Source organism: Brachyistius frenatus, unplaced genomic scaffold, assembly GCF_029030835.1.
Source record: "Brachyistius frenatus isolate BFR_SWC_R1_liver_20210118 unplaced genomic scaffold, ASM2903083v1 Contig_96, whole genome shotgun sequence".
Classification (NCBI taxonomy): Eukaryota; Metazoa; Chordata; class Actinopteri; family Embiotocidae; genus Brachyistius; species Brachyistius frenatus.
This window is the reverse complement of record NW_027210695.1, coordinates 480,304-499,744: the sequence shown is the minus strand read 5'-3', so window position 1 is coordinate 499,744 and position 19,441 is coordinate 480,304. Positions and strand designations below refer to the sequence as shown.

The following is a 19,441-nucleotide window of genomic DNA, read 5'->3' as shown; positions in this document are numbered from 1 at the left end:
AAGGCACCTCAGCATTTGCTTTAGTTTTCAGACCCAGAGACGACTGTAAACGCCATTTAAAAAAAAAAAAAATGTCGGTTAGGTAGTGTCTCACTCGGGTGTATGAGCAATGTGGGTAGTCGCGTTAACGTATTGTTAGCGTGGCATCTTTGTTAGCGAGGTGTTTGACCGGTGAAGACCCTCCGGGTGTCGTTCTGCAACATGGTGGCACGTTACGTCTACTTTAAAACAGTGCATAAATGCAACCTGAGGGGTTTTTACATTTTTCAATTAAAAACATACACATGTTGGTTATTTGACCGGCTTTTTACATTATATTTCCTTTAAAAAAAAAAAAAAGATAAGTTTGACATTTTGGTAAATATTAATTCGCTTTCTTGCTGCAAGCGAAATGAGAAGATGAATACCACATGAGGCCAGAGTCGGTCCACCGTGGACAGCCACGCCGAATGTCACGAATTTCTCATTTGAGGCTTTGTAAAGGATTCACCTGCAACAACAGATAAACTGCGTTCGTTAAAATAGCAGTCATCATTATATGTCTCTGGTGTTATGGCAGCAAAGCAGCAAACAGTCATTACAGAAAATGAGCTTGGTAACTCTGAGGAGAGATGTTAGAGGAGGCTTCGTCACAAAGCGGATTGGGAGTTTTAAAGATGGCAAAAACCCGTGAAGGAAAAACCCACAACACACACTTGTTTGAAGATGGATAATACCCAGTCAGTTCTCCATTTGCTTTATGTCCTTCTCCTCTAGTTTGAGATAAACACAAGGGGATTTTCCCCGAAGAGCCATTTCTTCTGGCGCTTGATGGCAAACTGACTTGAGTGTGCGTATCGTAGACGCTGTTAGACGGAACAAAAGACGCTTCTGAAGTCTGAGTGTCATTAATGTGGAGAAATTCTCGCTCGACAAATACTTGCGGCCCTTGACAGTGTTTCATAAAATACAAACTTCAAGGGGAGACCTTGAGGGTTTTAAAAGAAATCAAATCTTGCAGTCAAGTTCACCTGAAAATCATAAAATATGTTTTTACGACTTCACTGGGAATAAAGTTTTTGAATCAAGTGAGCTTTGTAGATCCCGCGTGGAACCAGAAATAGACTGCAATTGATGTAGGCCCACGTTCAAGGGGAAAAGAATGACAATGCAAAGTGGGGGGGGGGGGGAAATCAATTAGAGTTGAGTCAGTTGATCTAATTTGAAAGTTTTAGGAAGTAATGGTATGAAACACTCTGATGATTTGAAGTGCCTATGACTAAATGTAAAAAAGAAGACATATTTGTGGTGCATGAAGCTTTTTTCTTTTATCGCTGCTCTGCTGCCGTACCAGTGGAAATACCGTTAGTCTGCTTCTCGCTTTCGCTTTTCTTTTTTTTTCTTTTTTTTTTTTCCATGGAAAGCTGGATTTGGGAAAACCCTTGCCTCTCTCCTCCTCCTCCTCCTCCTCCTCCTCTAGCCTTCACATCCGGGTCAGTTGGGTTGGTTGGAGCTGGATGCTGCCTTCACTTGCCCCTCGTACACTTGTATACTTTGAAGTTTGGAAGTTGTAAACATATATTCTTGATGGAAATACTCAAATTTGAGCGCTTAAGACTGTGCTAATTTAGAAATCAACTTTAAAAAAAAACAACATTACGTAGTACAGTTATAAAAGCTTATAAACTAATTGACTGATTAATTAGCTGATGCGTTTATATGCTATAGCATAGAGTTGATAGATGACATAAAGTTAGCTAGTTCTTTAGTAAGCAATAAAAAAGTTGTTGCCAAGCAAACTCAGCTATATTCCCCTCCAGGAGCAGGTCCATTACAATGATTATATTAATTTTTATGTTGGAAATTGGAACGATTGCAAATTGCCCTGGCCAGACGACCAGTGATAGATCAAAGTATCGCATAAATTGTCCTTAATTCTGTTTTACAGCTTTAGTTTCTGCCTCGTTTGTATTGTCTTTTAAATGCAACTGCATATCTATGCATCTGTGAAGAAGTTTAATTTGCCTTGTCTCTAAATGTCGCTGTATAAAAAAAAACAAAAAAACAACAACAACAACAAAAAACTTGTCTTGCCTTTACTTCCTCGCTGGCTCTCTTGAGCCTGTCAGTTCCGATCTTTGAGACCGTCCATGAAGGCATCACAAGTTGGGCAGCTCTCAGTTATTCCAAAGGCAGACTGATGATCCAGCTGCTGTGCGCGTGAGAGTGTTCGCTGACATGGATACAAGTGGCGTTTATCGCTGAAACGGGACACATTGCGGAGTTACGGGAACACCGGGGGGACTTCAAAGAGCGACAAAACTTCTTCCACGGCCGCACTCATGTGATTTCCCCTTGTTTGAGCCATGTCCAAGAGCCTGAAGAAGAGGAAGAACCACTGGACTAACAAAGTCCACGAGAGTGTCCTTTGCAGGAATGAGGAGGGGGAGCTGGGGCTGGAGCTGAAGGGCGGCGCAGAGAATGGACAGTTCCCGGTTATCGGCGAGCTTCTCCCGGGCGTAGCGGAGTGCCACAGCGGCAAACTCTTCCAGGATGAACTCCTGCTGGAAGTCAATGATACCCCTGTGGCTGGACTCACCACCAGGGACGTCCATGCTGTGGTCAAACACAGCAAAGACCCCGTCCGACTCAAGTGTGTCAAACAAGGTGAGGTTTTTTTTTTGTTTTGTTTGTTGTTGTTGTTTATTGTGCTTTCACGCCAACTTTCCCGGATTTCGTGGTTGTTGTTTCTTTTCCGGAAATGTTTGCAAACCGTTAGTTTTTTGTTGTTGTTGTTGTTGTTGTTGTTGTGCGCTTTTGTGTTTTGACAGCACTGCTATTGTGTCCTAAAACTGATACTCTCCGCTGTGCTCGGTGCGTGAAGCAAACAGAGGAAAGAAATGGAACTTTTTGTAATGTTTTTTTCTTCTTCTTTTTTTTTTTTCTTCTTGTTGCATGCACATAAATGATTATCCTTGACACAGAGGGGTTTGAGACGGGTTTTGGTGGTGCTGTTTGGGTTTCTGCTGCTGTTTGGCTTTTAAGGGGGTGTGTTACATTTGTGGCAGTCAGAAAATACACATTCCAGCAGGCCATTACTCATAATTCAAGTATTTTTCATTTAGCAGTGTTGCTTGAACTCGTAACCACAGACGTACTGTAGAAAGCATTAGAGAGGCTGTGGGCAATGTAATGTTTTCTAAATGGCATACATCATCTGCATGTCAATCCAATATCCTTTGTGTAATACCACAGATATAAACATTGGATTAGATTAGATATTGGATTAGATGAGATTGCCTTTACGGTTTACTCTTCTCAAATTCCCACACAGACAAATGTCAGCACCGCATTACAATCAAACATGTATAAGATTAAGTTACACTGACACGCATTTTAAATTCATGCACTTTTAAGGTTGATAAAGCTAAAGAATCTAATCAATCAAGTAGTCCATTGAAAGAGAATTAATCTGCCGATTTGGTTTGTTGATTAATCTCTACTGTTATTTTTTTGTTCAAACAAAAATGATCAAAGTTCTGTAGTGTTTGTTTCTTAATTGTAAATGGCTAATTTAAAAATGCAATGATTATTCGATGATTTGATTACCTGATTGACAGAAATTTAATTACCAACTATTTTGACGATCCAATAATCATTTTCAAATATTATTCTGATGAACAAATGCCCCCCCCCCCAAAAAAAAAAAAAATCTTGATTCCACCTAAGGTGTGAATATGTTCTAGTTTCTTTCGTCATCTGTGACATTAAACTGAACATCTGTTGGTTGTGGACTGTCGGTTGGCATAAAACAAGACATATCAAGCTGCTTCTTTTGGCTTCGGGAAACGCTGGTCAATGTTTTCCACTCTTTTCTGAAACTGAAAAATCCAAACGGCTAATCAGTTAATGGAGAAAATAATCAACAGATTAATCAGTCGTGAAAATAATCATTATTTACACTGCTGGTGTGGTTTTCTTTGTCTTCTGAGATATACACTGAATGTTTTTAGACGAGGCCAAAGCAAGAAGTCTGATTCTGTCACTTTTGGTTCATTTATAGTAATTGAGAAAGTCATAATCAATCTCAAAAGCTGTTACTTGCGTGCTTTAAAGTCTGATACTGGGATTTAGTTGTCCATCTGACCAAGTGTAACCTCTGGGGTACTTTTGAGTTTACCTACTTTCTTTCTTAAATTGCACTACATTTTCAGTTTAACCTTTCATTCACAAATATATATATTTTTTTGCAGAGCAGTTGTTTAAGAATGTAATATTTATTCTCCAATTTGTGCTTCATTGAGTGGACTAAATTGGATTCGGAAGGGATATTGTATAAATATTAGAGCAAATCGCCAAGTCCCTATTTCAACATTTATAGCGGTGTCACGGAAAATAAAATATACCATAAAGTATGAAAAGGTCACTGTTGGCTCAACAGACACAGCAGACGCCCCCTCGGGAACAGGCCAGAGAGCGGTTTGGAGTTGGACAGAGCGGCGGATTGCTTGAAGCGAGGGCTGCGGTTGCGCTGGAGGCGCACGAGGCCGGGGCCGCAGTTGATCGGAGAAATGTTTGCGTCGCGTGTAGCGCGAGAAGCACGCGCGTTGTCGAGGTCGTGTAAATCCGCCGAACTCGCGCCGACTTCTGGACTCCATCCGCGTCAGCTCCGCCGTCCTCCGGATGTAAAGCTCTCCTGTCACGGACACACTCCTCTGGCCGCCTGCGTCTTTGATCCCCGCAGCTAATGACGCTCGGTGTCTTGCGTCCTGAGCTGAGACCTGGATCTGTGGGATCTCATTTTGGGGTGAAAAATCAGCAAAACCCTGTAAGAGGCTTTGGGATCAAAGTCTTAGCTTATATATTTGTGCGTGTGTGTGTGTGTGTGTGTGTGTGTGTGTGTGTGTGTGTGTGTGTGTGTGTGTGTGTTCAGCGTCACACAACAGGGATTTATTCAAAGGGCAGCCAAGCCTATATCAAACTAATGTGTTACTTCTTTTTCATGAAATATTTATATCCTCAAGCGATTGCCGAAGTGATTGATATTGTCCCATAACTCTGCTCGCGTTTGCGCGATCGGTTGTTTACAGTGTCAAGTTGTTTTTTTAAGATGATTGATGTGTACATTAAGTAAATATTATGGTGGAAAAACCCACTTTGGTGCAACTGCGTGTTCAATAAGAGATATTTTTCACTTCCAAGCAGACGGCACATTAACGCCTTTTAATCTGTCTCGGAAGATTCTGCATTGAGGCCTCGAAGAGCCAAGTTCAGTCCACTTGTTTTATACGGAGACTTTTTTTTTTTTTTTTTTTTAATTTATGGTTATTTGTTTGTTTATAGCTTACTTTTATTCATCTCGGAGACAGTTTTCCTCCAGGTGTTAAGAGTCACTGAATGCTTTCCAGTCAATGCTTAGCCTCAGGAACATAGTTGTATTCATAAGCATATGTTTCAAGCATGAAACGCGTGCAGTAATAATGACAGGGTTGTGGTATTCTTTTAAAATTGCGAGCAGTGTTTACACCCACGTCAGTGGTGTGCTTGAGGACAGGCGAAGGGTTTCGTCAAACTCGGCTTATAAACAAAACCTTCGCTCGCACAGAACGGCACATTTGGTATTTGAGGTATGTCGAAGAACAATGTGTCTGCGTGTTCACGACTCCCATTTGAGGACGTTGCGTTCGTTGTAAAACATTCAGAAATTGTAGCCGTCCTTCAGCGTAACCTCTATTTTATCTTCTAAAAAGCTGGACAACTTCAAATTGACAAACTGTCAGCCATAAAACTTTAAACCCTCTCACTTATTGCTTTACAATGGGGACCATCTTACCTCTCAATAAAAGTCATAAATTGTGCTTTGTTTTGCCTCCTTTTTACCCTCCAACCAAGGAACGGGGTCACTGACCAGCCTTACACGCATGGTCGATCTCCAAAGGATGTTCGTGGCCTTTCTGAATAATAGATCAAGTTCTCTTTTGGAGTGGTCCGCTGCCTCTCTTAATGCCACAACCCTAAAAGTGCTGTCCCTTTCTGCAGGGGTATCTCGTCCGGATTGCACAACTTTTACTATGTAATTTCCAAAAAAAGAATCCAGATCCCGATTCTCACTTTCTCCGTTATGGTGAACATGAATCAAGTTTATGCATTCGAGCACTTCATTTCCGAACGTGATGTAATACGGCTTTAATATTTCATGTCATCTGAAATTCCTTGGGCAGTGTCCCGTCTTACCCTCACACACATGCACACGCACAGTATCGGGTCTTTTATTAGTCTCTGAGGTGAGGATTAGATTAGTTTGCCATCAGCAATCAGGTCCGCCTTGTAGACTATAATTAGGATCTCCACAAAACACTAATGGATATATAAGAGAACATAGGGCACAATTACATTGGAGACGAGATGAGTTGTGCTCGGAGCGAGACGTTATGGATCATTTAAGGACGGCGTTGAGACGGTGTCCTGTGGCGGCTGCGCGTCGGCGTGGTTTTGATGCCGGTGAAAGATAACGACGCGCATTTTGAGAACCGTCTGTCCCGGAAGACGTTCGTCGTTTTGCGCTCGGTTGTTCACAATGAAGTCAACAGAAATAGCTGTGTAACTTCCACATGGCTACTAAAGCTTGCACGGCGAGTAAATGTTGAATCAGAAATTACAGAAATAGTTGGAAACGGCCCGTCTGATCCGATGACGGAAAGTTTTTTTGTTGTTTTTTTTTCTCTCGAAGTTGGAACCATAAACTGGATATAAAAGTGGACGCAGCTTCCAGGTCTGGAAAATGAGGCTGGTGTAAAAGTACCATAAGCTGAAATACCACAGAGTACAACTGGAGGTCGGCTCCAAAAGGACTCCCCGTTCAATTTGTCGCATGAATTACGCAGTCATTACTTTTTTTCCACGAGCTATTTCAGTGTTGTTAACTAAAGTCACTCCTTCGTATTAGTTTTCTGGCTGTCCATCTGAAAATAATCCCGTCATTAATTCGAAAAATAGGCCTCATGAAGCAGGGCTGGAGGGGCGTATGTTTGATTGACAGGCCTGTGGTACACTCAGGTTTCCGCTATAAGTGGGCAGTGTCGTCGGGTTTCCAGTCAGATCAAATCGGATCCCAGTTCGTCCAAATATGGTCACTTCCTGCTCCAAACCAGCAAGATGGTGCCGGCCAAAATCGGAACTCGAGACTTCACAACGGCCGTTCACAAACCCCAACGGGCGACGTCATTGTTGGTTTGCCGCTTGGTTACGACAAGCACTTCTGAAGGGCTAAATCGGCCTCCCGAAGGAATGAACTAAAACACCACTATAGTTCCCCAAACCGTCCGAGAAGACGCACCTTGAAACCTGAAAGACAAATGCACCCCTCTGGAAACGGGTCAGTGACACTCTTCGGAGACTTGTCGCACCACGAGCAACGGCAATCAGATTTTCGCGAAGCGCCTGTTGGAAGTGTTGCTTGTCGCTCGCACAGCCAGCACGCCGTTACAACCGATCCCTGATGGCACGAGCTCATTGTGCGCACGAGGTAAGCGCAAATGATAGCAGTGGTGCACACTGACTCTGCTACCTGTGGTGACGGGTAATTCACCGGTGCGACGCCTTTAATGTGAAACGGCAGCAGAAGGAGGTGATCGCTTTGAATTAGCAGAATTAACACAGCAGATGCAGCTCTCGCTGAGTGAAATAATTCAGGATCAACTTTGAATGACAAGTGAATTAAAACTGACAGGTTGGTCACTTCGGCACTGTAGGAACCTGTTTGATTGACAGTATTATATCTACGCTGTAAAAAAAAACAAAAAACAAATCCAGCATCGGAGTCTCTTCCAGATGATTTATCTGCTGCTTTGTGATTTCTTTTTTTTTCTAATCCTCCAGGTATGCAATAAAGCATGCAGAATGGATTGTAAACAAGCACACTTGCGTCGCAGCTGCCTGCAAAAACAGTAAAAAAAAAAAAAAAAAAAAAAAGACATCACAAGCGTTACAAATCCATTCTCTCTTCATTCGGTCTCACCTCGGATAATCTGCATGAAGAATAAACTGTCACCTTGCCACAAATTCATAAACACTGCAGCTGAAGCGTCATGATAAATTAGCTCTACATCATAGTGACTGATCCTTTTTTTTTTTTTTTTTTTTTTTCCCCCCTTCCGTCTACTTCGCTCACATGCACACACACTCCAATGCCCCAATTCGGTTTCCCATTTCAGCTCCAGTCAAGGATTAATGCAGCCGGCTATGGAGGCTGTCACTGCATCTTTTACTGCCACTACAGCAAGAAGCTCTTACTGTGGCCGCACTCCAGCGCGGCTGAGGAGCCGTATGCTGATTGAGCTTCTCTGAGTGGTGTTGGGCGCAGGTAAGAGCAGGCGTTTCCAGGTCAGCCGAAGGCAATCAGCGTGCTCGCCGGGTGCCCACTTAGTGGTCGCCGGTGTCGGAGAAAGTCATTACAGCAGCCGGAGCACGGCGGAGCCTCGGCGAGCCTGAAAATGGCAGACAGGCACGGCGGTCGCTTTCCAGTTTTCAAAGGTTGTTTCCGGCTAACTGCGCGGGACTCGAGGGACGCCGGCGTTGCTTGGCGTGTCAGCCTCGGCACTTCGGTTCTCACGGAAATATCTGCGCGAGGACGAATTGCCATGAAATTGGATTAGACATTAATTGTTCCCGGAGAATGCACCGTAATGGCTACGATGATCCCCCCGACTGACTTTGCAAATAAAACCATTTTTCGGGTTCAAGGTTGATTTCGGTGAAAAAAATGTCCGTATACAAAGCAGTTTCGGCTTTAGGTCCATTATGAAGCTGTTCCACATCTTTCCGCCACATCTTACTTCAGCAAATAGATTTGTGCAGTTTTCAAGTTTCATTAAAGATTTACAAATATGCTTTTTTTGTAGACACCTGAAGAAATTCGTGTTGGCTGACAAAGTTAAAAATCAAAGTTTGTTCTTGACCTTGGAGACGCCTGAAAACTTCTGGATAAACATAACGGAATTGCTGCAATGTTTACACCGGAGATTAAACAAGGCAGCATGTGCAGATGAACTATTGTTTGCTTTTTAAGATTCCTTTGCTTTGTTTAGCTCCCTTAAGAAAAGTATGAAAATAATATATTTGAATTGAAGGTTTAGAGGGCTCGAGTTATACGTCAGCATCTGAAGAAATATGTCAGTCATTTCCTGAATAATTTCTAAATAACTAATAATTTTGTAGTTGTGTTAAAAAAAATAATCAAGTTCACCATTTCAGAGCTGTTAAGTGTCTGAACTGAGCTACTCTACCAGAACTACGCTGGTAGAGTAGCAAAGCCATTTATAGACAGGCTTTAATATATTCAGATGTGCAGCGGTGTTATAGAATTAAATTCAAAATGGAAAGTGCAGAAAAGGCTTTGAGTAAGAAAGAGAAGGGGAATAATGATGCAACAGATGTCTTACGATGGTTTCGTCCCTGAACTGAGACAGGAGGACAAGTTAAGCTTTGCGCGAAGATTTTGCATGCGGCAAAAAAAAAAAACCCCAAAAAAACCTGAGAGTTTCCTCCACAGTGGAATCAGACCTCCCCTTCAGTGTGCTGACGTTCCCACCGAAACTGGTCTCTCTTCGGTGTTTGCCTGAGCATTTGGTTGAAACATTGCAAACACAAGTCCTGACACTAGGATGGGGGTAGCAGTGTGTTAGCAGAGCAGCAGCAGCTCCAGTCTGTGTCTGCTCAGGATGCGTTCAGGCACGGTCGTGTTTTGGCAGCGCTACCAGCCCCACCGTACACAGTCACTGTACTTGCGTGCGGTAATGGGAGGGGGGGGGGGATGGTGGTGGAGTTGAAGTTTAAAAATATTCTCCAGGTCACATTTACATGCAGATACTGCGGCTAAAATGTGAGCCTTAATCTGGGTGGATTAAAATTGGAGCATATCTCTCTCGTCAGACACTTGAGTCGAACATCTGAAAATCAGGACTGAAATGATTTCTGCTTGAAGGACTTTATAGATTTCACTCCCCAACTTTTCTCATATTGCTCTGATCTTTGTATTCTGCACGTCTCCCAGGTTCCTCTGGCTATGCACATCGCTATTTTTCTATGCAACCACACAAAAACGTCCGTATCGGCCAACAGTGTTTAACCCCAGAATCTATATTGGTGGAAATATATATAAAGAATATTGATATTACACGTCCTTGTTTCAGTCACATGCTGTTTTACTCGCAGGTCTCCACCCCAGGCTAAATAAGGACTAGAGTACATGACCCCAGTCCTTGAATACCGATGATTCGGTTTGAACATTCAATACTAACGCTCCTACGCTGGCTGAGTCACCGTCTTCAGCTATGCATGAACTCCGTGCTGCATCGCTGGAAGCTGCGCGTAATGTAGAATAAAAGTATTTGTATAACATGAGCGCGTGTCGGCGGACGCTGAAGGTTAAAAGGGGGCAGCTCGCCGTAAGGTAAAAGCTGTTTTGCTGGTTTTAAAATCTCGCACATGACAATCCACACAGAAGAAAGAAAAACACCACGTGGGCGATTCAGTGCATCTCGAGGGGGAGAAAAACCCCAGTATGTTACGACACTATCAAGTCAATGAGGCGTGTTTAAGTGACGGAATGACTGATGTGAGCGATGATGAGTCGGGACCGGCCACCGGTCTGTTGCGGGTTTGAAAGATGGGACGGGGCGATCCCCGCGAAGTTGTGTTGAGTCAGAGACGCACGCTGTTGTTGGGGGGCGAGATAATGATTCTCAGAGCAGTCAGACTCATCTGTCTTCTTGTCAGGGTCCCACTGAGAGTGTAAAGTTGCACCAGCGAGTGCAACATGGAGAGTGTGATACACAGACAGACCGATGCACGCATAAAGAGCTGCTATTTTGTGTTGCGTGCGTGCGTGTGTGTGTGTGTGTGTGTGTGTGTGTGTGTGTGTGTGTGTGTGTGTGTGTGTGTGTGTGTGTGTGTGTGTGTGTGTGTGTGTGTCTGTCTCTCTCTCTCTCTCTCCCTGGGGTCCATGCACCACTTACCACATCCTGTCCAATCATGCTTGACAGAGGTTTGGTGGAGAGATTCTGATGTCGTTGCCTCTGTTACGCTGTCTGACTGCCAGGCTCACCTCTGGAGACAGGTAATGATAACACACACACACACACACACACACACACACACACACACAGACAGACAGACAGACAGACAGACAGGCTCACTCGCACACATACAGTATAGCTGTCTTTCTCTGCTTGTCAACATCAACCATCTGTTATGGTAAGCTGAAGGACTGAGCAGTGGGGAGGCTGTAGGCTGTGTGTGTGTGTGTGTGTGTGTGTGTGTGTGTGTGTGTGTGTGTGTGTGTGTGTGTGTGTGTGTGTGTGTGTGTGTGTGTGTGTGTATGTTCGTTGCTGTGCCCTTTTTAAATGTGGTTACCAAACTACGCTGGTCTTAGTTTGTGACTCTGTTGCATCATATTAACATTAACTGGGGGGTCGGGCTTGATGTCATTGAAAAATCTTTGATACCAATACCTTGATACGAGTCCGTGAACAATACTTTTTTCCCAATCCAATGTTACTAGCTATATTTTAAGAAAAAATAAATGACGTTGCACATTGCAGTACGAATCATGCAGTTCAGAGGGGGAAAATATAACCCAGGTTGTTTACTGCAGCTACAATTGATCAAAGTCCCCTAAACGCCTCACATGCAAGTTATCGTTTGACTATACAAGATCCCGACGCTCCTCAACGCCTCGCGTGCTGTCGGTAATCGCTCGCTATCCGGCCGCATGCAACTCGGGTGTGTGACCAAACACTGGTTTGAAAAGAGTGAAATAAGGCGTCCTAACGAAAGATTTATCCGAGCTGAAGCCGAGTCGTTTCATGTACGTGTTTGGACCTCTGCATGGTAAATGCTGTGGTTTACCGACACTGATGAGATTTTATAATGCCTAAACAGAGCAGAAGTTATGGTGGATAATGAAATGGCATTTTTTTTTTTTTTTTTTTTTGACAGTTGTGAAGCGACGTGGTCAGTGAAACGTGTGAGGTCGTCTCTAGAGCCACTTTTCTCTTCGAATGGTGCGAGAACGAGGAGGAAATCTTTCATGACCTCACAGTGGCGATGCTGACATACTCAATCATAACAAGGATATTTTTTTTTTTTTGTCCATTATCACTAAACCCAAAGTACAGGCGAGGCTGATGGGAATGTCATTAGTTTTGCAGATATTTGTTCAAAACCCAAAGTATCCAAATTCAAATTTTGAAGATCAAACATCAAGCGATCACCAAAATGATTGCAATTGATCCGGAGGGCTGACGGGCCGGCCGGCCGACCGTCCTCAATTACCGTGCCTGGAGTCATGCCTCCAGCGTGACTAATACATGTTCCGTTGCAGCTCAAGGAATTTGAAGAATTTTCACTTAGACGAGCGTAAATAAGTCATCACAGAAGCCCAGTTAATTTTCTGTTGCTCAGCTAACCTGCTCATTGGCCAACCGGAGGGCTCTTGTGATGTAAACAGCTGTAATCTTTTGTTTCTTTCTCTCCAGATTGGCTCCACATCTTTCACTTAGTCTAACTTTGAACTTATGATTCTGTCTTTCTTGGTGTTCTAAATAAAGGAGTGAGGAAACCAAACACACCTCCGCTCTGTCTGAACTGCTCTGATGTTCATGTGCCGTGTGGGGGCGGGACGATGTCTGTCGATGAGATTTTTACCGGTCCAACAAGGAACGAGGCTGTTTTTATTTTTTTTTTTTTTGCAGTGAATTATAATGAATAGACGAAGCCAGTCTCCTCTGTTTACTGGAGAGCTTGTATCCTGTTAGCTGATGCTCGCTGTCACTGACATTGACACTTAAGCTGTCAGCGTAAATGTATCGCGGCGCATTTTGAGCTCCAGATAGTGAAAGATTTATTTACTTCATGCCGTATGTTTACACAGATTTCCCTCCGAGTGACACCGGGAACGTGCCGTTTTGTTTTGCAGGACGCCTCGTTTGTCATAAAGCGTCTTCCTGCGATGTTTGTCGTCGAATCGTTGACATCTCTTTTGTCCCAAAGATTCTGAGATTTTTCTCGCATTCGCGACAAATCACCGCCGTCGTCTTCCCGCGGAGCCGTGCGCGTCGTCGGCCTCCTTCGGGCCTCTTGTTCATCAAACGCTTCTTAAATTCACCGAGTGGAATAGTACAGATCCAGCAGCCCTACGGGCAGATGATAAACTAAAATAAAACATCAGATTTCGCTTGTGAAACTGTGATGAATCACAAAGTAGCTATGGATTGCTGTTGTGCAACCTGCAAAATGTTGATAGATACCCTCCCCCCCCGCACCCACCCACTCCCCCCACCCGGCCCTCCCTCACACCCCCGGATACCATTAAGATTTGGTTGTGAAAGATATTGTAAGTTCTCATATTTCATGTTGGGAAAAGTTCATATTTCGACACCCTCAAACTGCCAGTCGTATGAATATAAACGAGATCTAAATGGGTTATTTTGGAGCGAAGACATTGGGGAGGGTGAAATTGGCTGACCTGTTCGCGCAGAGAGAAGGGAATATTAAGCAAACTCCTCAGCCCACACTAGTTGTTGCTGATTCAGCAAAAAAAAAAAAAAAAAAAAAAAGGGAACAATCAATACGGAGCGATTAAAGCCTCTCGGAGAGCCCCGGTGGTCCGTCCCTCCCCGCCCATCCCTTGGCAAACATCAAACTGTCTTGAATTCTTCTTCCGCGGCGCACCAGCGCGTTTTGTGCGCGAGTGGATTTCAGTTTGCCTCTTTGTGTTGTATTTTATTTTCATGGCTTATCATTTTGTACAGCGTGTGGACTAAAAGTGTTCGGTTACTGTTGCTAAGGCTGCCACTCCAGCGCTGTGCACAATGCCGTTTTCATTCGGTAGCAGATTGAACGCTTCGACAGTGATGTGATGTTTGAAAGGCTTTTGTTTGCGTTCATTGATCTTGGCCCCCTGAAAATGACGGTTGTCGTTGTCAGGTTTGATTCGCTGTAGCCCGCCGGCTTTAGTAATTCACAATAACCGCGTTCGCGGCTTGAAAACTTTGTGCTATTGACTTTTGAATATTTCCAGCGAATGCGTATGAAATGGTCAACCCTGTACGAGGACCTGGAATATGAACGTGATGGCTAATGCTATTAATTAAAGGCTAATTCGGTGATTGGAAATGCGTAACGGCTCAAGCGTACTGGTACAAAACCTCAGCTTTCTCAACAGCTGATAGTCCGTGCAGAAGAAATAACTCCCTTGTATGAGGGGGTGGAGCTAGTTGGCCCACATCATCTTAAACCCGTGATGGCCAAGTCAGTCAGACTTGGTTTGGGGACGGGGTTGGTAAAAGCTTTGTTTTTTCCCCCCCAAGTGATTGAAATGTTGAATCTTTGGTGTTGAGCCGCCAAATCTGATTCAATTAAGAAAATCCTAAGTTGAGTACATCGCTACCCCTCTTTGTACATTTTCACATTTGTGTTTAGTTTACAGATGAAACGAACAAAGAGCTTTACGAGTGTTGTGGGCACGTTTCAAACTTTGGAAACCGTCAGGGTGGCTGTATGCGTCTGTTTCCAGTCTTAATAGCAGGCTGAGCTCATCACTTCCCGGCAGCGCGCGCTTGCGCACGCACGCACACACACACACACACACACACACACACACACACACACACACACACACACACACACACACACACACACACACACACACACACACACACACACACACAGAGAGAGAGAGACACAGAGACACAGGATGATTTGGATTTTCACATCTAACTCTCGGAAAGAAAGTGCATCAGAATATTTCCCAAAATGTTGAATTATTCTCTTAACAGCCCAATAAACCTGGCAACGATTGGAAAGCTACCAGACATCAAGAGCTTCTCGGTCGTGCAGCGGAAACGTTACGTCACGGAGGCATTACGTGAGCACTGAATGAGAACAGGACTCCGGCGGTTCTCCCCGACGTATCGATCCGACTGTCGCGCGTTATGCAGTCGTGGCGCTGCGCGCGAGAATCGCATTCCAGAACTGACGGAGCAGCAGTTTCTGACGCGACAGTAAGAGTCGGCAGTAAGACCGTAATAACAGGACATTGATTTACCGCCCGGCGGTATAGATTCTACGAGGAACGATGAGACGCCTTTTTAGCACGTCCATTCAATAACCGTTCGGGCACTGTGACAGTCTGTGTACCGTCCACATCTGTCCCGCCCTGCTGTCAGAGGCAGGTGTTGTCTGTGGATAGTTCTGAATATCTTTTGTGTGTGTGTGTGTGGGGAGGGTGTGGATGGGGGGGAGGGGAGAGGGGGGGATTCCTATCAAGTCTCAAACTCGCCTTTAGCTTCCCTTTAGCAGCCTTCTCTCCACCATGTTGGATTTGCCTGGAGCGAGGTCACCTCTCTCAGCCGCTTTATAAAGCAGCTCGCATCGTCCCCCCGGGGAGGTTTTTACATATGCAGCGCCGTCTCTCCCTTCGCTCCGTCTCCCTCCTTTCCATTCACACCCTGGTTTCATCCCGAGCTCCACCGGGAGCTGAGGGAGAGTTTAAACGGATGAAGAGGCTCGGCGTGTCTGTCCCTCGGCCAGCAGACATTATTCATGACCTCGGAACGGTCTGCAAAAGAGCCGGCCTCCTTCTGAAAAGACAGGTTGGACACGAGTAGACGCACACGCACACGCACACACACACATGCACACACACACACGCGCGCACACGCCTGATGCTCAGTAGATGCAAAGAAGTCACAGGAAGGACAGAAGACAGAAGGAACGAGAGTCAGACAGCATGAGGAGAAGGGGTGGCATGCTGCTTTCACACCAGTCTTGATTTTATTCGATTGTGCGGCTTCTTGTATATTTATTTTTCCTCACTCCCTTCCGATGAAGGACACGTCTTCGAGCGTCAAGATCCTCCGACAGCTCGTGGTTCTCTTACACTTTGTTTCTTTGTTTGCAGCTGTAACCGATTCGAAGTAGCATTTGCTTTTACGTCATTGTTCATTATTTTATGAAAAGGGCAAAAAAAAACAAAAAACAAGGATACAGTTATACAGTCAACTCTTTGGCAGATGATGGATAGTCGTATGTGCTGGAGAACAAAAACAAAGGACATTTGTTTTGCTCCACCACAAAAGACTGAAAGAGGATTAAGTCGTCACCTCATTCTTATTGTTTGTTAGGACACGTTTAGAAAAAGCCAAGAGTTACTTTCATCAGTGGCCTTAATCTATTCGCTGGCTCGTTTATGTCGTCGTCTGTCGCTTGTGTGCCACGAGTGGCTTCGACACGCGCTTCAGTTGCAGATACTGAATACTGTCGTGTCAGCACATATTTTCAGTTGGATAAGCTTGTTTTGTGAATTCGATCCCATGCGAGGGAAGAAAGATCTTTGGCCTTGGCAAGCAGTTGAATGACTAATCTTTCAAACTCCTCCAGCAGCCAGACTTTTTTATTCTAAATCCTGAACTTAAACTCTTTGACGTTTGTGTCTCCACGGAAACGACTCATTTACAGCTGCGACGCATGTCGGGCCGCCCGTTACATCAAGGATGACAGCGTGGGGCGATTAAAACACTGATTAGATGGGTCGGGAATTGAATCCGCAAGTATTCTGAATTCAAGAAAAATGGGGGAAGTGTTGTCATGAAATAGGTTTTAAGTGCATCTCCCTTGATTGTAAGAATTCATACACAAGGGGTTGCAGAATGGAAAAGCGTTAATTCTATCTTACTTATTGATTACAATTGAATTGTTGTGTAATCATCATTTACCATTTATATTTATACATCATATATATTTATACATTTTATATCTTTGGTTTTGGGCTGGGGCTCAGACTGGAACATTGCGACATTTTACGGACCTTTAATCAACACTAGTGTTGACTGAAGATAAAAGAATTACTCAGCCGGGTAAGTTAATTGGAGTTTTAGGTTTGCGGGACATCTGCGTTCCTGTTTCTAAATTACAAGCAGATAATAAATTGCATTGTCCTGTGCTCCGTGCTACAGAATGATTGATGAAGTTGATAGTGAAATGCGTCGTGTTTTTTTCCCCCCCCGTCTCGTTCTTAAAGTTTGTGCTTAGTTGGAGGTTAAAATCAATCTTCGACGTTCGGTGGCTGTCTCGGTTGTCCCGCTGCCAGAGTGAAACGCAGAGGAATCTTTGGGCTACTGGCCACAGTGTGCTGTGGCCGTGCACCGTTCGAAATAACCCACGGCTCCTGGCTGTTATTTTCTCTCCTGGTTCTTTAAACATTGATTTCATACTTCACGAGCTTCACGCACGAAAGAAAATACGTTGTCCAAAACATGGCCTGCCTGACTCTTCTCCTCACAGCGCTGTTGAGTCGGACTCTCTCTGAGTTTGGTGTCTGTTGCAGAAATCCAAACTTGGATCCAACCGTTGATTGAAGACTGACCCCTTTCAGCGCTGGCCGGTGTTCGGTCCACATTCCTATTGAATTTGAACAACGATGTGCACTTGCAGCCAGTGCTGAGGAGGCTGGAAAATGTAGAGCATGCTCAGATACACTCTCAGGCGTACTCTCTCCTCCTCCTCCTCCTCCTCCTCCCCCCCCCCCATCCCTCCCCCCGCGGCAGCAGAGCCGTGCTGCGCCGCTTTTTCAACCACGGGGAGATGCGGAGGGGACGAGGCAGCCGTCTGGCATCCCGTCGTCCTCATCTCTCCCGCAGTCTCTCCAGAATCGCTGTTACTCACCGCAAGGTATGCAGTAATTAGGCCGAGGTCAGGGGAGTGTGTGGCCTCGATGCCTCCTCTTCCAACGCAGCGCACTTTCAGAAGTTGGACGGCAAACGGTGCCCGACTTCCTCCCAACAATTAGCGGGGGGGGTGGAAACAACACCCGGGCTCCTCTCCTCTCGTTCCTGCCCTGCTGCCGGCGCTCCACCTTCATTAATATCCTAATATCTCTCACTCCCTCACCCTGTTCTTTACTGGTACTTCTGATTATTTTCTTTGAGCGTAGAGGCAGCGGGGGAAAACAGACTTTAATGAAAAGAGGATAATGAAAAGAAAAGTGAAGCCACAAGCGTCCTCCTTTTGTTAAAGCTGCAGAGTTAAAGCTTCTTCCTTGGGCATGAATGTGTGATTTGGTCCTTCTTTTTTTTTGTAGTGGAACTACACCGAAAGGTCATTGTTGACAACTCTCCTGTTGCTTGTCTAGAATTAATCCTGCCCTACACGCATTCATGCACAAATTTTAAAATGACTTTGTGCGCTGACCACAGAAGTGAATGTAGTTCATGCTCTGAATACCAAACTTTTTTTTTCCCATTATCTTCTCAGGACAGATAATTTCACCTACTTTATTTAATGAGTCTTTTGTTCACTTTCTCAGGACACTTAATTTCTTGTAGATTCTCGTGTCACTTGGCTCAACCAGGATTTTTTTATTACCCCATGGGTGCATGTCGCTCTTTGCCCGCCGAATATGTAGAGTTCATTTCCTTGGGATGATTAAAGCGGTGCGACCTCTTCGCTCTAGAAAGCATGTTTAAGTGATGTTGAAATTTCAATTCTCCTCGCTTTTCGTGTAAGAAATGGAAAGCGTGATGATGCGTCTGTTGTGCTTATTGTTCAAAAGAGAATAAAACAAGTTTTTCGGCGTTGAAGTTTCCTATGACAGCGGCTGCTGACCCACATTTGAGGACTGATGTTTCTGAGACGCTCTGTCACTTTCTTGGTGTGCTACCAGCTGGAGCGTGTCAGTGCCCTGTAGTTGGACTTTGTGAATAATAAATGCAATAATGGCAACATTTCAGGATATGAACATTTGATTTTGTTGCTAACATCAAATTAAAGTCACTCGTGGGACATTTTATTGACAGATCTGGATGCTCGTTTGTGGTTTGTGTTGTTTCCACCTCGTGCTGGTAATATACTGCACGGCACTGTCTTCGTCCGTGTCCCGATCATCTGACTCAAACACAAAATATCTCCATGAACAACTCTCGTATTTTTTCCAGCAGCAGCAGATCTGTTGCCGCACCTGCACCGGCTGCTGACATTCCTCACGCTGTTGTTATTGCAATGTCATTTTTTTTTCTCGTTTCTTTATACAAATATATATATATATATAATATAATATAATATAATATAATATAATATAATATGTCAAACAGGACCATAACGGAATAAAGCAGTGTTGTCCAGCCTGTCAGGTGTTGACAGCCTTTTCTCAGGTCACGCTGTTGTTGTTTTTTACCTTCACTGTCAAAAAGTGAACTTTGACTGCTGTGGTGGAATTGAATGCTGCGCCCTTGTAACACCGGCCTCTCTAAGCTCGTTAAACCGTCCAGTAGCTACTGGCTTCAGTCCAGTAGCCCAGACCAATGCCTCTATTAGCCGCTCCTCCAGTCCCCAGACTGATTACCGGACGAGCCTCCCCTGGTTCTCACACTGTATTTCTTTTTCTTTTTCTTTTTTTTTTAGCTCC

The 19,441-nt window shown here is 44.4% G+C and overlaps 1 protein-coding gene across 9 annotated transcripts in view; it reads left to right on the top strand.

Annotated features, from left to right (window-relative positions):
- Window positions 1-2,190: 2,190 nt before the first annotated feature.
- The window catches only part of magi2a (membrane associated guanylate kinase, WW and PDZ domain containing 2a), a 199,732-nt gene continuing 182,481 nt past the window's right edge, over window positions 2,191-19,441 (top strand). For all 9 annotated transcript variants that reach the window (XM_069711067.1, XM_069711066.1, XM_069711065.1 and 6 more), the window contains exon 1: window positions 2,191-2,646. In XM_069711067.1, the coding sequence (XP_069567168.1) occupies window positions 2,346-2,646 (301 nt within the window). In that variant the 5' untranslated portion in view covers window positions 2,191-2,345. The remainder of the gene's footprint in view (window positions 2,647-19,441) is intronic.